This window comes from Zea mays, chromosome 1, assembly GCF_902167145.1.
Source record: "Zea mays cultivar B73 chromosome 1, Zm-B73-REFERENCE-NAM-5.0, whole genome shotgun sequence".
Lineage (NCBI taxonomy): Eukaryota > Viridiplantae > Streptophyta > Magnoliopsida > Poales > Poaceae > Zea > Zea mays.
The window spans coordinates 52,985,738-53,000,792 of record NC_050096.1 but is presented as its reverse complement, the minus strand read 5'-3'; the positions used below and the strand labels follow the sequence as shown (position 1 = coordinate 53,000,792).

The 15,055-nt window shown below is 49.3% G+C and overlaps 1 protein-coding gene and 1 long non-coding RNA gene across 5 annotated transcripts; one reads left to right on the top strand and one right to left on the bottom strand.

The window, feature by feature from the left end:
• The first annotated feature begins 7,175 nt into the window (after nt 1-7,175).
• LOC100276135 (uncharacterized) lies at nt 7,176-13,406 on the top strand. Of its 3 annotated transcripts, XR_004853651.1 has the most exons (6): nt 7,252-7,266; nt 7,398-9,050; nt 10,147-10,271; nt 10,984-11,189; nt 11,835-11,949; nt 12,954-13,406. It is a non-coding gene; the product is annotated as an uncharacterized lncRNA (long non-coding RNA). The 3 variants fall into 3 exon arrangements; XR_002266086.3 differs by having other exon boundaries at nt 7,176-9,050; XR_002266085.2 differs by lacking the exons at nt 7,252-7,266; nt 7,398-9,050; nt 10,147-10,271 and having other exon boundaries at nt 10,573-11,189.
• On the bottom strand, nt 8,109-11,096 carry LOC103634592 (myb-related protein 2). 2 transcript variants are annotated; one of them, XM_008656960.3, is made up of 7 exons: nt 10,913-11,096; nt 10,590-10,803; nt 10,433-10,509; nt 10,296-10,353; nt 10,127-10,214; nt 9,989-10,058; nt 8,109-9,022 (listed from the first exon to the last, which is right to left on the bottom strand). In XM_008656960.3, the coding sequence occupies exons 1-7, from the start codon at nt 10,931-10,933 to the stop codon at nt 8,465-8,467; spliced, it is 1,086 nt and encodes a 361-aa protein (XP_008655182.1). In that variant the 5' UTR covers nt 10,934-11,096; the 3' UTR covers nt 8,109-8,464. The 2 variants fall into 2 exon arrangements, with proteins under 2 accessions (XP_008655182.1, XP_035819514.1); XM_035963621.1 differs by having other exon boundaries at nt 8,112-9,022; nt 10,127-10,353; nt 10,913-11,074.
• Nucleotides 13,407-15,055: the final 1,649 nt, after the last annotated feature.

The window sequence follows — 15,055 nt, the reverse complement described above, 5'->3', positions numbered from 1 at the left end:
AACGGCCCAGGTGCGCCCACCCTCTCCTTTAATCTCAGACGTCCAACGATGAATGGGCGGCCCGCGACCCATCATCCTCCCAACGGAGCCGAGCAGGGGAGCGTCCCTGCCCATGGCGGCCATCTCGCCGGTGCTCCACCAAATTCTACCGCCCCGATGACTAAGTTCGAGTAAGCACGTGTGTAAAACCAAATTGATGGCTAGGCGAACACGGAGGAGATGTCTCACCGAGAATGATCGCGCCGGGAAGGCTAGCCACGGTGCAGTTCGTCCCCACGGCGACGCGCGGACGACGGTGAGCAATTAGAAGCGCGCCGATGGATTTCTTCGCCAAGAGATGCCACGGTTAGATTTGGTAGCTGCCCGCGATCAATCCTGGTCACTCGCCAACGACCCGACGACGTTTAATCGGTAGAACGGCGGCGGTGGATCTCGGCCCTTTCGGTTCTCACAGTGATAGCGGAGGTCGGTTTGGTTACAGTTGTTTGCGTGTTGACGAAGTAGAGGGGAGGTAAGGACCCGGCCACGCCCTTCTTATGGCCGCCCGAGATCGGTCCGCGTGTGCCCACAACGGAGTCCGGCTGAGGAGGCATGCAGAAGCGATGAGGGTGAATCCCACGCGAATTCCGCGGAGGGGATAACGGCGGTAGGTAGGAGATGGCGCAGACGGTCCGATACTTAAATCCGCCAGGACCCCGCAACGGCCCGAGAAGAGGGGGGAAACAAAGACCGGGTTCGGAGATCGTTGGCCGGAGCTCGGATGCCAACGGAGATTTTTCAGCTGCGGCCCGGGGAAGAACATCCCGACAGAAGGGTCCCACGCGTCGGTCACCTGTTGTTTCAGCGGGCGCGCATGATGAGAAGCTGACCCGTGGGGCCAGGCTGCCAGCGACGAAGGGAAAGCAGGGTAGCGAGTCGCGCGTGGTAAGGGAAAATGGGCCGAGAACGAGGAAAGGAGCCCAAGTAGCATTTTCTCTTATTCTTTTCCAAATTCAAATTCCAATTCAACTTAAATTTCAACTTGTGGCAAATTCACTCTCAGATTAACATTACAATTTGGACATACCTAAAAGTGTGATGAATTTATTTATTTATAACTTTATTCTGTGTTGTATAATATTTCTCTCTTTTTTTCTTATTTCCAATTCTATAAATTGTGCCTTTGGGATAAATCTAAATTCTCAAATCATTACTATGTATTTTTTTTAGTGTCACCATTATATTTAATCAATGCACAAACAAAACTCCAACATGATGCATGGCTTTTCTTTTCTTTTCTTTTGTTTTAGTAAAGAATTATTCTCTTTTAATTAGGTTTAGTCACATGTCTCAAGGAGTAGATGGCAAATCACATAAGGAGATCATCTCCTTATAAGTCTTATAATTTGGGTATTACAAAATACATACATGTTCAGGCCCCGACAGCCACAATGAACAAAAGACCGGCATTCAAGGTGCCATTACAAACGGAACTCCGGCTCCGTCTCTGCAGGTACGAACAACCCCACACGATTGGGGGGCCTGCGGAGCAACAGAAGACCGACGAACGGCTCGCCATCGCCCGCTCCAGCAGCGGCGACGACGACGACTTCTGCTCCAGGGGGCCGAACAGCAGCAGCGATGACTTCAGGGCGGATGCTGCTGCCATGAGGCCCTCGCCCATGCCCTCACTCGAGAGGCAAGGACGGACAGAAGGCCGTAGAGTTGGAGGTCAGTCCATGGGCGGCATCGGCTATCTCGTCGGCGGAAGAACCTCTTCCAGCTGCCGTGGCGGAAGGCGGCGCCGGGAGCAGCTCCGAAGCCACTCGGGTCAGAGAGCCAGGCACGCGGCAGCTGCCAGCGCCACGGACGGCGAACGCCCTTCCCCCCGATCACTGAGGGAAGGAGCGGGCCGCCGCTCGCGCAAGGGCCGACCCCAACTCGGCACACTCCCCCTCCCCAGCACTGATGATGAAAATCCTTGAAGCTGAGGGAGGGGCAGAGGCCGCAGCCCGGCTCGCTTTTCCCCGCCATCGAACTGGAGGTCACCGTCTTGGGTGACCGCCGGCGAGGGGGTGCAGCCGGGCTGCATGATGAAAATCCTTGAAGCCAAACGATGGCCGAAAGGTACCAACTTCCACGAAGTTGTGTTCCTCCAACGACAAGGCGGAAGGATTGCGGGTGTCCCCCATCTGGGGGCTCGGAAGGTGGAAAGACACGGTGCATAAGGGAGCGCAAAGACATGGTCGCCTTTCAAGGGGGTCACCCTCCTTTTAAAGGCGACTCTTCCTACTTGCGTCCCCAGCTGTCGTGGGCTGAGTCTTCTCCAACACGCTCCAAGTTCCTCCCCCTACGGCGCGGGGGCTGGGTCCCACGCGTCATGCAAACTGGCCCAGGGCAGAAGAAGCCAAACCGCCGCGCGCGGTGCATGCAACCGCCCAGCGGTTACAAGCATTCCTCCGCTTTCGCCCAGACCAGCGGGTGAAAGGGCGGACAGCCGCGCAGGCGGCATGCAACCGCGCCAAGTGGGCGCGCCCCTCCGACTTCCAACGCACCCAGCATGGAGGCCCAGGCCCACGCGTCATGCAACCGGCGCGCCGGTTGCTACGTGCGAGCAACTGCACCGCCACTCGCACCACTACCACGCCTCCTCGACTGCGGAACCAGTACCGCGACTCGAGGCAACCTTGCGTACGACCCAGCAGTGCCAGCCTAGCGCGACGGTCAATACGACCAAAAAGGGGCCGGCAGTAATGGCGGTGGCAGGCGGGCAGGAGCAGCGGTCACGTCGTCAGCCAAGCTCACGTCACCTCGTGGGACAGCGAGAGAACCCTCTCTCATGGCATGAAGACGGCGCGCCCGTGTTCCGTTCCTCGAACGGCTCGCGCACGCGCAACGGCCGCCTCGCGAACCACTCGCCCCGTCGCATTAACTCTGCGGCGGGACAGGCGGCGCCTCTGGCAGGGGAAGCAAGCGACGCTTCGCCTTCGCCATAATGACCGCGTCAAAAAAGGTACGCCACGTCATTCAATTTCGTATCCTTTTCCTTTTCCTCTTTCTCTCTCTTACAACAGGGACCGGGAAAGGGGGATACCCCGAAAAGGATCCTTCTCCGTGAAGGAAACAGGCCCCGAGCCTCCCTACTGATCAGAGGTTCAAAGGCTGGCCCCTCGAAGGGGTTTAACAGCCGCCTCAGAGCGTGTGGGCTCCGCACCCACTACTGGTCAGAGGTTCGAAGGCCGGCCCCTCGGAAGGGTTCAACGACCACCTCAGGCTACTCGGGCTCCGCGCCCACTACTGATCAGGGGTTCGTAGGCTGGCCCTCGAAGGGTTCACAGCCGCCTCAGACACGGAGTGAGGGATGACCCTGGGTACGTTCGATACATAACCAAGGCTCGGGCTACGCTCCCGAGGTACCCTAGGACATTTCCGAGACCAGCGGGAACGATCTTGTAACGGAATCCCATCAGAGGGAGGCATCGAGCCCTCGGACCCCGTCGAAAGGGGACCGGGTCCGGCAAATCACCCGCAGGTCTTTTGAGCGCGCCTCCGGGCCTCTAGCCGACCCCTAACAAATGGGGCACGGGCGTCCACTCGGATTACCCGCCAGCAGCTCACCGGAGACACCATGTTCGGCGCCCTCCGAGGGCAACATGGCGCTTCCCCCCCTCCTCCTTGCGGAAAGGCGACGCAGGGGCGTATGTAAAAAGTCGAGTCTGTCCTTGACCGTCCTCTCGCCCTGTGCAGAGGCTCGGGGGCTGCTCTCGCAAACCCGGCTCCGGCCAAACCGTTGACAGCGTCAACATACCAGCCCGAGAACTTGGGACCCGACCGTGCACCCGGGCTACGGCCAGCTCGCATGAGGGAACGACCAGACCAGCCGAAGCATTGCGCGAGGCATTAAGACCTCGGAGGAGTCAAACCACTCCTCCGAGGCCTCGGGGGCTACACCCGGCGGGTGCGCTCGCGCGCACCCACCGGAACAAAACGCAACCGAGAAATGCTGGTCCCCTTGCAAAAAAGTGCGACAAAAGCCTCCAAGCGAGTATTAACACTCCCTTCGAGGCTCGGGGGCTACTGTCGGGGACCATAATTAGGGGTACCCTCAAGACTCCTAATTCTCATCTGGTAACCCCCATCAGCACAAAGCTGCAAAGGCCTGATGGGTGCGACTAAGTCAAGGATCGGTCCATTCGAGGGACTCGATCACGCCTCGCCCGAGCCCAGCCTCGGGCAAGGGCAGCCGACCCCGGAGGATCTACGTCTCGCCTGAGGCCCCCTCCAGCAACGGACATACTTTCGGCTCGCCCGAGGCCCAGCCTTCACCAAGAAGCAACCTTGGCCAAATCACCACGCCAACCGACCAAATCGCAGGGGCATTTAATGCAAAGGTGGCCTGACACCTTTATCCTGACGCGTGCCCTCCAGTCGACAGAGCCGAAGTGACTAGAGTCACTTCGCCGCTCCACTGACCGGTCTGACAAGAGGACAGCGCCGCCTGCGCCGCTCCGACTGCTGTGCCACTCGACCGACTGAGGCTGACAAGCAGCCAGGCCCGGCCTCAGGCGCCATAGGAAACTCCGCTTCGCCCGACCCCAGGGCTCGGACTCGGGCTCAGCCCCGGAAGACGACGAACTCCGCTTCGCCCGACCCCAGGGCTCGGACTCGGGCTCAGCCCCGGAAGACGACGAACTCCGCTTAGCCCGACCCCAGGGCTCGGACTCGGGCTCAGCCCCGGAAGACGACAAACTCCGCTTCGCCCGACCCTAGGGCTCGGACTCGGGCTCAGCCCCGGAAGACGACGAACTCCGCTCCGCCCGACCCCAGGGCTCGGACTCGGGCTCAGCCTCGGAAGACAACGAACTCCGCTCCGCCCGACCCTAGGGCTCGGACTCGGGCTCAGCCCCGGAAGACGACGAACTCCGCTTCGCCCTACCCCAGGGCTCGGACTCGGGCTCAGCCCCGGAAGACGACGAACTCCGCTTCGCCCGACCCCAGGGCTCGGACTCAGGCTCAGCCCCGGAAGACGACGAACTCCGCTTCGCCCGACCCCAGGGCTCGGACTCAGCCCTGGCCTCAGCCGACGGTCTCCGCCTCGCCCGACCCAGGGGCTTGGACTCGACCTCGGCCTCGGAAGACAGACTCGACCTCGACCTCGGAGGAGCCTCCACATCGCCCAACCCAGGGCACGGACCGACCACGTCAACAGGAGGCGCCATCATTACCCTACCCCAAGCTGACTCAGGCTACAGGGAACAAGACCGTCGTCCCATCTGGCTCGCTCCGCCAGACAAGTAATGATGGCGCCCCGCACGCTCCATGACGACGGCGGCTCTCAGCCCCCTTACGGAAGCAAGAGGACGTCAGCAAGGACTCGACAGCCCCGACAGCTGTCCTTCCGCCAGGCTCCAGCGCTCCTTCGACGGCCACGACATCACACGAACCGGGTGCAAAAACCTCTCCGGCTGCCACGATGGCATGTACTTAGGGCGCTAGCTCTCCTCCGCTAGACACGTTAGCACACTGCTACACCCCCATTGTACACATGGATCCTCTCCTTGCGCCTATAAAAGGAAGGACCAGGGCCCTCTTACAGAGAGTTGGCCGCGCGGGGAAGGACGGGACTGGCGCTCGCGTGAGGCCGCTCGCTCCCTCCCGCGTGGACGCTTGTAACCCCCTACTGCAAGCGCACCCGACCTAGACGCGGGACAAACACGAAGGCCGCGGAATTTCCACCTCTCACGCCCGTCTCCCTCCGGCTGCCTCCTCCTTCGCGCTCCGTCTCGCGTCGACCCATCTGGGCTGGGGCACGCGGCGACAATTCACTCGTCGGTCCAGGAACCCCCCGATCTCGAAACGCCGACATATAGAATACTAATTAAAAATTATTTTATATAACTAATAATTTATTGTGATTTTGTACGTGATTTCTATGGCTGGAGAACATTTTGTTGTCGAACAATAAACACTATAAAAAATTATTCTGTTTTACGCCTTACACTTAGTCTATATGGTGGCACATAGTATTTATGCTTAATTGTAGTTTGACACGATAGAAGTATGGAATTTAGAAACACATACAGCGTACATAGATTTGAGCAATGTTTAGTTTATTTTTTATGCGTGCAGAGGAGGTGATTAGATACAAATTAAAGAGTTATTCTGTATTATCTTTATAATGGTGTGTTGATCGTTCAAAAGGCAAATTTAGGGATTAGTTTGTATTATTTTTTATAATTGCAAATGTGGGGTCTTTAGATACATATTTAGGGGTTATGTTGCGTTATCTTTCATAATGGCACAAGCGCATAATTTACATGACTTTTATAGAGTTGTTTTAAATTATATTTCATAATGACATACACTGATAATTTAGATGTAATTTTAGGGGTTACTTTATGTATCTTTTATAATGGTGTGAGTGAATATTTTTTCTCTATAAAACACTTTAAATCCAATGACTATTTTTGGGTGTATGATAGAGTTTGTTAAATTAAAGGCAAAATGTTTTACTCTAAAGTTTTTTTAGAATTTTTTCTTGCGTATCTTGATGATTTATATTGTTTATAACATGTTTTAGAAAATGAACATGGAAGCTTCCTTAGGTTGTATACAGCAAACTTATCCATCTCATATTTCAAACTCTACTTTGTAAAGACTGCAATCTACAGCGTAATAATGTGTTTAGCACGGTCGTATACACCATCTGTTAGCCTGGCAACCTTAAAGACCTCCCGGTGATATTAAGATATACTCGTTCAGCGGCGCAACCAAACGCACGCAAGTCACCGCTAGCATTATTGCCTCGGCCATCTCTAATATATCTGCAAAGTTCAAATTAATACTACTTCAGTACTTGATGATTCATAAAGCTAGCTTTACGACCTCAGCATGCACCGATCGATGTTGATACATAAAGAATGGCGTGGGACAAGGCAACTTAGGATAAGAGCACTTGACGTACGGGGTAATCCCGATGCAAACCCAGGGTCAAGCTCGTAGGATTACTCTATGCTAAAAGTAGGATATGAAGAAAATGAGAAGCTAACGTCAGATCATCTGTGCCCAGAGTGCAGAATTAGGCAGCCGAATCCCTTCATCAGTAGTGATTATTGGCTTTGCATGCTACACCTAGCTAGCTTAAAAAGGGGCCATAGGCTGCATGTAACCTACTAGCCTGTAGTATGAGCAATGACATAATAGGTGGTTTGTAGGAGAAGGCACTGCGTGAGGAATGGGGATCAATTAGTCGCGGCCATGGCAATTGCAGTGTTTTTCTCGGACCAGGTCAGCATGCATAGCACTCGGTTCGCTTTTTGACAAATTAACCATCAGGTCAGCAGAACTGTTCGGCCGGTTGCTGCATCGCATTCGCATCCACCATCGTCAGCTTAGTTATCTCCAGTCCACTTCTCCAGGGAGATACGGCTCGAAATGCTCGATGAATGACGATGGAGTGGGAGATGTTTGGTCCAAATAAAATGATGGGCCACGAAGCAAGCTACAAGGCCCGACTGCACATGGGCTTTAGTCCTCGCACCCCGAGAAACGAAGCCTCTCCTCCTTGGCCTTGAGCCCTTGAGCATTCATCGTCCGACTCCGACGGCTTCTATTGCAGTTGCAGGTTGGCGAATCACGAACTTCATATCAAACCGACAAATTGGTTGGAGCAAATGTTGTTTAGCTTTTGTGAGGAAAGAGGCGGCGGCGGCGGCGGTGATTGTTTAGCAGGAGAAGATCCCCTTCTGCACTCATCGAACGGCCGCCGCCACCTAGATCAGTTGGGAGGTACGATCGATTTATTTACCTTCGCAGCTTAGCAGCTGATTTACGATTTATCTGCCTTGTCATCGAAGAGCGGTCGTGATACCTTATTGGATTTGCGTGTTGGGAGTAAATCTGTCCCATTCCCGCTTCATAGCCGCATGAAACGAAACATTGAAACCATTATGTATAATCCAACAAGGACACGGTGCAGGTGTTTTGTACGATGCATATGCATCCGTCCGTCCCTTATGTTTTGTGCACCAGTTGCTGTCTTGTAGATTCATGATTTGGCAGCAGGGTGTAGGCACGCTTAGCTGATGGCAAAACATTCCTGGGCATTTGCCAATCCCAGCAACAATCACTTGTGACAAAAATCGTTGTATTTATATGCTTGTGTACAGAATCACAATAAGGTATAGCCGGAGGAGAACACTAGACTCTCTCAAATACACTCTACCAATCTACATGCCCTACTTATTGTAATTTCATCACTTATTTCGCTGAATCGTGATGGGCCGACAGCGCAGCTGTTCCGAGGATCACCCAGGTCCTGCCATGGAGGATATGTCGATGCTGCTGGTCTTTGGAATAACTCATTCGGTTTCACTTCCTCTCTTTGCTGCTATCTTGGCAGAAGGAGCCAATCTCAAGCTTATAAGCTTGTCACTCTTGATGAATCAAGTCAGATTTAATTTGCAAGGTCTTTTGCTAACTCTTCCTAGGTCCAGTTGAACCCATTCAAGTCAATTTTCTTGCAGTTCTGTGGCCCATCAGTGGTATCATTGATGTTCAGATCCAGTTTTGCTGCCTTCCGTGTCATACTAAAACTTCCTCTCTCACGCCTGTCTAGTTGGCCTGGAGGCGTCATGCTTAGCTTGTCAAGAAACAAATCCTCTCTTCCTCTTTCTTTCTCTTGTATATCAAAGGTCATGCCTCCTATCTCCTTTCCTCTGTGAGCGGAAAGACTGATTGACAGGATATCTTGATCTTTCTGTGAGCCGTCACAGGCAGTTAAGCAGCTGTCAACTGACCCATCGCCAAGTTGGATGGTATGGCCTTGTAGAATTTGGGAACCATCAATCTCCTCAAAGCCTGTAAATGCATGCTGGAGGCATTCTGTCGATACTTTTGAGACTAATTCTGACAGTTGCATCTTCGCGGTTTCTACACCGACTGACCCTGCATTCTGCTTTGAAAGTGTCTCCTGTGCCTTTTCTAGCACAGATTGTAGGTACTTCCCTTGTGCTTCAATGCGGAGTTGCAAATGTCTTTGTACCTGTTGAAAGGCGTCGTTTATGTGTAAGGTATCACATTATCAGTACTTGACCATTAACAGTAAAGAGCTTGTGACATGAAAAGAATAAAATCTGGATTTACAATTGGTCAGTTTGTTTAAACTTATTTTAGCATCATTAGTTTTTACTTGTTCTTTTTAAAACTGTGTTCAGTTAAACGTATGACAAGATTATGTTCCTAGACCACCATGACTAGGCCCTCTTGCATTGTGAGCCTCTTAGAAGTCATATGCTGGTGTCCAGCATATACTTTTGTTGATAAATGAGCTATAGATGTTCATTGTGTGAAGGACAAAATATGTGGATGCTCTAAAGCTAAAGATATGCATACATTTAGGGGTGGCAATAGGCTCTAAATTTTACACTATAAAATTTAAAAATCAGATTGGATCGGCTCTATTTTTATTCATCTTTGAACTAAAATTGATTAAAGGCTCAAACAAATTGTGAAGAAATATTTGGATCGTGATCCATTACCACCCCTACATATATTACATACTTTCTCTTGGACTTTTTACTCTATCGGTAATATAGGAACTAGTGCTTGGCTAAAACAATTGAGTTGATTGGACTATTGGAGCAATTATAAGTGATGTTTTTTTCTTAAAGGAATGGTGATTGGGATGCCATTTTTTTGACATGTAACATTATATATGATCTGACCATGTCCCTGAAGTTTACCAACTGATGGTGAAGCTACGTAATTTTTCTTTATTTGGATGTCTGTACATCAGGTACTTTCATGGCAAAATAAACCTTCATTTGATGAGTGTCCTAGATCTACTTAAAGCCTGGTTTGGGATAAATTTTGCTATATATTTGTCCAGACAATCTACTCCAGTCTTTTACACAATAACTCTGCTAGGGATGAATCAGTTATGTCTTTGTAAGGAATGTTTAAATGGTAATTTAGTTAGTAATATGATTTATTTTTTATGCTTCTGTACCTCTAGTTGCTCATGCAGTCGGCGCTGTACTTCAATTTGCATCTGAAGGGCTTCACCTATGTGCACAGATCTGATAAAAATACAAATCCATGTTATCTTATGCAAACATGTTGAAGAAAACATTTATTCATCTCTTACTTGTTTGTCTGGGTTCCAAGGTTTAAGTGGCTAGCTGGTGATCCATTTCCTTCAAGTGGTTTGTCCATTGCCATGGTGCAACCAATCACTGAAGAGCAGAAAGGGCATTCAGTATTAAGCTTAATTGGAGGCCGATAACTGCTAGGTAACGAGAGAATGCTATGATTACCATTTTTTGCATTTACACCATTAGCTTGGGCATGGATGTTTTTGCTTAGCCTGTATTTCTAGTAAAAGACAAATCAAATTAGTTTCTTGCTACAAGGCATACAAGGGAAAACACGATACTAGAAATTCCATGTCTACCTGAAGATGACTCTTAAGGTGGTATAGTGTTAGTCCGGGGACACCCATGAGTCTCATGATTGTCTTCGGTGTAGCTTCTGCAAATTACATAATTTAGATGGTTATGTTCCGTATGTTAGCTTGTATGGGTAGATATAGGGTTTAAACATGTACTTACTGTCAGGCCCACCAAGTTGGTTTACCGCCTCCACAAAACGCTCATGTAGTTCAGGTGTCCATTTTAACCTAGGTTTAGCATCAGTGGAAAGCACAAGCCCTGGCTCTGCTGGAATGCTCCCTCCTTGCAGAAGCATGTGCCTTTCTGGAGGGAATGTCTGCCTAGAAGACAGGAAATGACTGTGGCTCTGAAGCTGTTGTTGATGATGATACATCTGGCATGAAGACATTGCAGTCTCAAATGTTAGGACGCATGAGGAGATCTCTCTTTTTTTCTCCTTTGTTTGAGCAAACCAAATAACATGCACACATTACATCTCATACCTCTTCAATTCTGTTATGCATTGATATCTGGTTGCAGACTCCACAATCCTGATAGGAACGGTCTCTTGCAGTTTATCAGTCCTTAGTTTTTGGTGAAGGGTTGCTCGTCACACAATGGTGTTATATTCCTTGGGGGAATGCTCTAACAAACTATGGCTACTCATGCCAAGATGTTATGCAGAGTCTGGTTTTATAAGGAAGACAAGTGAGGAGAGAATTTCGAATCGTTAGAACAAACACTCAAGCCTGGACCAATCCTGGCAGCAACTGAAAAGAGGTATAAAGATATTATCCTTATTCCTTAAGGTACCTGTGGACCCTATGCGCACCAATCTTTTTATTTGTCAATTCTGCAAACACATTAGTATTCTGATTCCAGCACTAACAAATATAGTTGATATTAAGAGGAGTAAGGGGTTTGCAAGCATACATATTTGTTAAGTTTATTCTTCTTGCAGATAAAAGTGGGAACCTTGTTCTCAGGAAGAACTTTTGAGATGTAGTTTGTAATAATGCCTTTGCACTTGTAGGCCTACTATATCTTATATGTTCAGCACTAATTCCACTCTCCACCATACCTGTATCATGAAATCAAAGGACAGCATTGGTTAGGATTCTGTATGTTAAGCAATCATGGATTCAATAGCAAATGTATGCCTTCAGGTTATACAAGCATGGCACATAGACGACAGGAGAATAATTTTTATCATCCATACGAGAGCAAGTTTTAAATTTCTTTTTGACCAGATTCATCTAGAAGAAGAATTCAATAAAAGTTCTTCATATAAATAAAGTGAAAGGAACTTATTTCCTTAGTGATGCCTTCCTTGGGACTGCACAAAAGCAAAGCATGGAATATTGGAATAAGCATATGATTCTCTTTTGTCTCCTCATATAAGTTTTGTACTTGTTCGGCTATCAGGGAAACGGAAAGTGGGTAGACGAATCCGATGGGCTGTGCATCTGTATGGAGTCCTCTGAGTTTGGCTACTATCTGTTCTACATAAGGCGCAGAAAGTTGGGGCTTAAAAATGACGGTTAGTTCCTTTACTTCACTGCTCTATGTTGCTTTTGCTTTGAAACATGCTTATCTGAACCGACATGGTTAGCCTTGTTTATTCTCCCCTCCATACTCGAGCAAAACTGGCTCAGTGTCAATGTTTGATACCGCTAACTGCCATGAAGTCCAGTGATATGGAATAGGCGGCGCTTACCTTTGTCTTATCTAGAGTGTTTTTTTTCAGTACATAGTGAGGTGCTACAATTTTGTGCTGTAAGAGTCCCTTCCGGTTGATTTGTTCTGTAGTCCAGCTTTTCCACAAGGGAATAGTCTAGTATTTTTTTTCCATGATTCCATTTGTTATGGCTATTGCGAGTCACAAATGCAAGGTGTGCCACCTGGTAAGTTGTACCTCAGAAATGAAATCATTGACATGGTAAATCAGATATAATGGATTGCATTAAGATCCTCTCGGGCCTTTTCAAAATAAAAGCTTGACAGGCATTCTTTGAAAAGCAACTAGTACGAGTGGTCCAAGGCAGTAGCATCTTCTTTGAAAATAAAAGTTTCCTTGCCATTTCGTGATTAAACCAGTCTTCTCTCAAGTTGTTCCAGGGATCCCTATGCTTATAGGCCATTGTTCCATCCATTAGGATAAGAAAACCATCCTCCCGATATGATATGATATGATCTGTACCCCCATTCCTGTTCAAGGGAGGCATGCCTGTGCATTTATTTCGTCCCAAAACCAAAAATCACCCTGTGCATGATTCCGTGAGCATTGGCTGGGGAATTGTGTTCACTTATGGCCGGTCGTCAGGTGCATAAGCTGAGACCACTGCGCGTCGGAACATGGAATAAACTCTTTCTGGCCGTAGCTTTATCTTTCGCCTTGAATCCGACGAAAGCGAGCAAGGGGAGGGGAACGGAGAGCTTTAATCTTTGCGCGGGGATTGCATTCAGCTGTTGCTTGTTAAGTGCCCGGAATCGTATGCTCCTGCTTTCTCTGTAAACGCTCTTGGACAATTATCGGTTTCGCAGGCGAGCGCGCACGCGATCCCGCGGGAAGGGAATAAGGAAAAGCGATGTTGACAAAGCTGGATGGGAATCCTGCGCTTTTTTGGAGGCGAAGATGAGAAGGAATATATCGCCTGTGTCGACCTCGCCGGCCTGCTTCTTCTGTTCCGTGGCTTGGTTGTGCTCCCGCTGGATCGTGCCAGCCGCCAGCAGGATGATGAGCACGTGTGAACCCTGGCGTGGGTATGTTGTTGTTTGCTCTGGGAGTGTTTTGCTCAGTAGTCGTTCTTTGTTTATTTGTACAAACTCGTCCATTTGTGTCGGTTGCAGAAATACGAAAACACTTCAAATGGTACGAATTGGAATTTGGAAAGTACAGAGTATAGACCGCTGGATAAGCTGTTTTTATTGTTTGGCGTAATGAACTGGTGATCCATATGTTCGCCTTAAAAAAAAAGACCTGATGGTTCAAGTATCTATACTACTAGTACCCTTGTGGATGTTTTTTACTTCTCACCTCGTCAGAAATATGTTTGCTTCTGTTCGTGTAGAGTTGGCAAAGCAAATATGGATGTTCCACAGGTTAGTTGCTTAGTTGGAGAATTGGAGGCCCGCCTGGACTGGCAAAGCCGGAGCCTAGCCCAGCAACATGGCAACTCTATGTGGCCCAGATGGAGCTTGCTGAAGTGCTAAACTATCGAAAACAGGCTGCTATCGCCACCATTTCCGGTCAACCGAAAACTCGTCATATTTAAATTTTAACTATCTGGGCTTGACATCGATACAATGCTGACTGAAATTAAACAAAATCAAGAAATGAAAAGATGACGATGCTATTTTTTATAAGTACTACCGGAGTACCAGGGGAGGATCCTCACTTGGAATCATTTCATTAAAAACTTAAGAGGGGGTCCAGAATGGAGGATATACAAACAGGAGAGGAGGTCCAGATTGGAGAATACACAAACAGGGATGTATCTACAATAAATGGTGGCAGCGAGTAAGATATCCGGTAGATACACAAGACCATGTCTATACTAAAATACCCTACTATCCATATCCTCTGTCCATCACGTGTACAAAATTACCTCACATATATCCACCACGGGTAACAAGTATCATACCCACAAAGGTTATAGTAAACATGATTATTTTAATCACAAAAATAAGTATCAAGTATAAAATATTGAAGCATCATATCTCATCAATAATGAAAAAATACTAAAATTGCATATTATCTTTGTGTCTAACATAACAAATCCATCGAACTCAACATATTTTTATCACAAGTTCAGCAACATTCGACATTAAATGGCAGTATCATACCATCATATCATACAAAATATAGCAATCATGCTCAAAAGAAAGTTCTCAACAACAACATTAGGATATCTAATTGTTCAGTACATAATTGTCGGGTACCATAATTAGGGGTACCCTCAACGCTCCTAATCACGCCTGGTTAACACCCTCAGACCAACTGACGGGTGCGGTTTAAGCCAAGACTTCGTCTGCCCAAGGAACGCGATCTCAACCGAGCCCAGCCTCGGGTTGGAACAGTGGTCCCAGACGAATTCATGCCTCGCCCGAGGGCCTCCTCAGACGGCAGGTGCCCCCTCGGCTCTCCCGAGGCCCGGCTCGTGCAGGCTTCGTTGTGAAGCAACCTTGGCATACCGCCTCACCAACCGACCGCTTCGCAGGCGCATTAAATGCGGGGGATGCCTAACGCCGTATCCTGACACACGCGCCTCAGTCGGCCAGGCCGAAGTGACCGCAGTCACTTCGCCCCTCCTCTTTACTGTCCGATATGACAGGAAAACAGCGCTGCTCGCTCCGCTCCGACTGCCGTGTCAGCCACCCCGGCAACGACTGACAACAAGTCACGATCAACCACCGAGTTCAAGCCTCGGGCGCAACAGGAAGCTCCGCCTCGCCCAACCTCAGGCTCCGGCCTCGGGAGGAGGTCTCTGCCTTGCCCGACCCCCGGACTCGGCCTCGACCCTGGTATCGGGAGGAATCACGTCCTCGCCCGACCCCGGCCTCGGCCTCAAGAGAAGTCTCCGCCTCGACCGACCATGGGCTCGGACTGACCGTGCTGATAGGGGATGCATCATTCCTCTATTCCT

Bases quoted from the DNA above. Each gene is read 5' to 3' on its own strand.
- LOC103634592 (XM_035963621.1), bottom strand. From the start codon at position 10,933: ATGCATAACAGAATTGAAGAG. The intron at 10,510-10,589 runs GTAAGTACATGT...TGTAATTTGCAG, and splicing joins CCAACTTGGTGGGCCTGACA to AAGCTACACCGAAGACAATC. The intron at 10,059-10,126 runs GTAAGAGATGAA...TATTTTTATCAG, and splicing joins CTTGGAACCCAGACAAACAA to ATCTGTGCACATAGGTGAAG.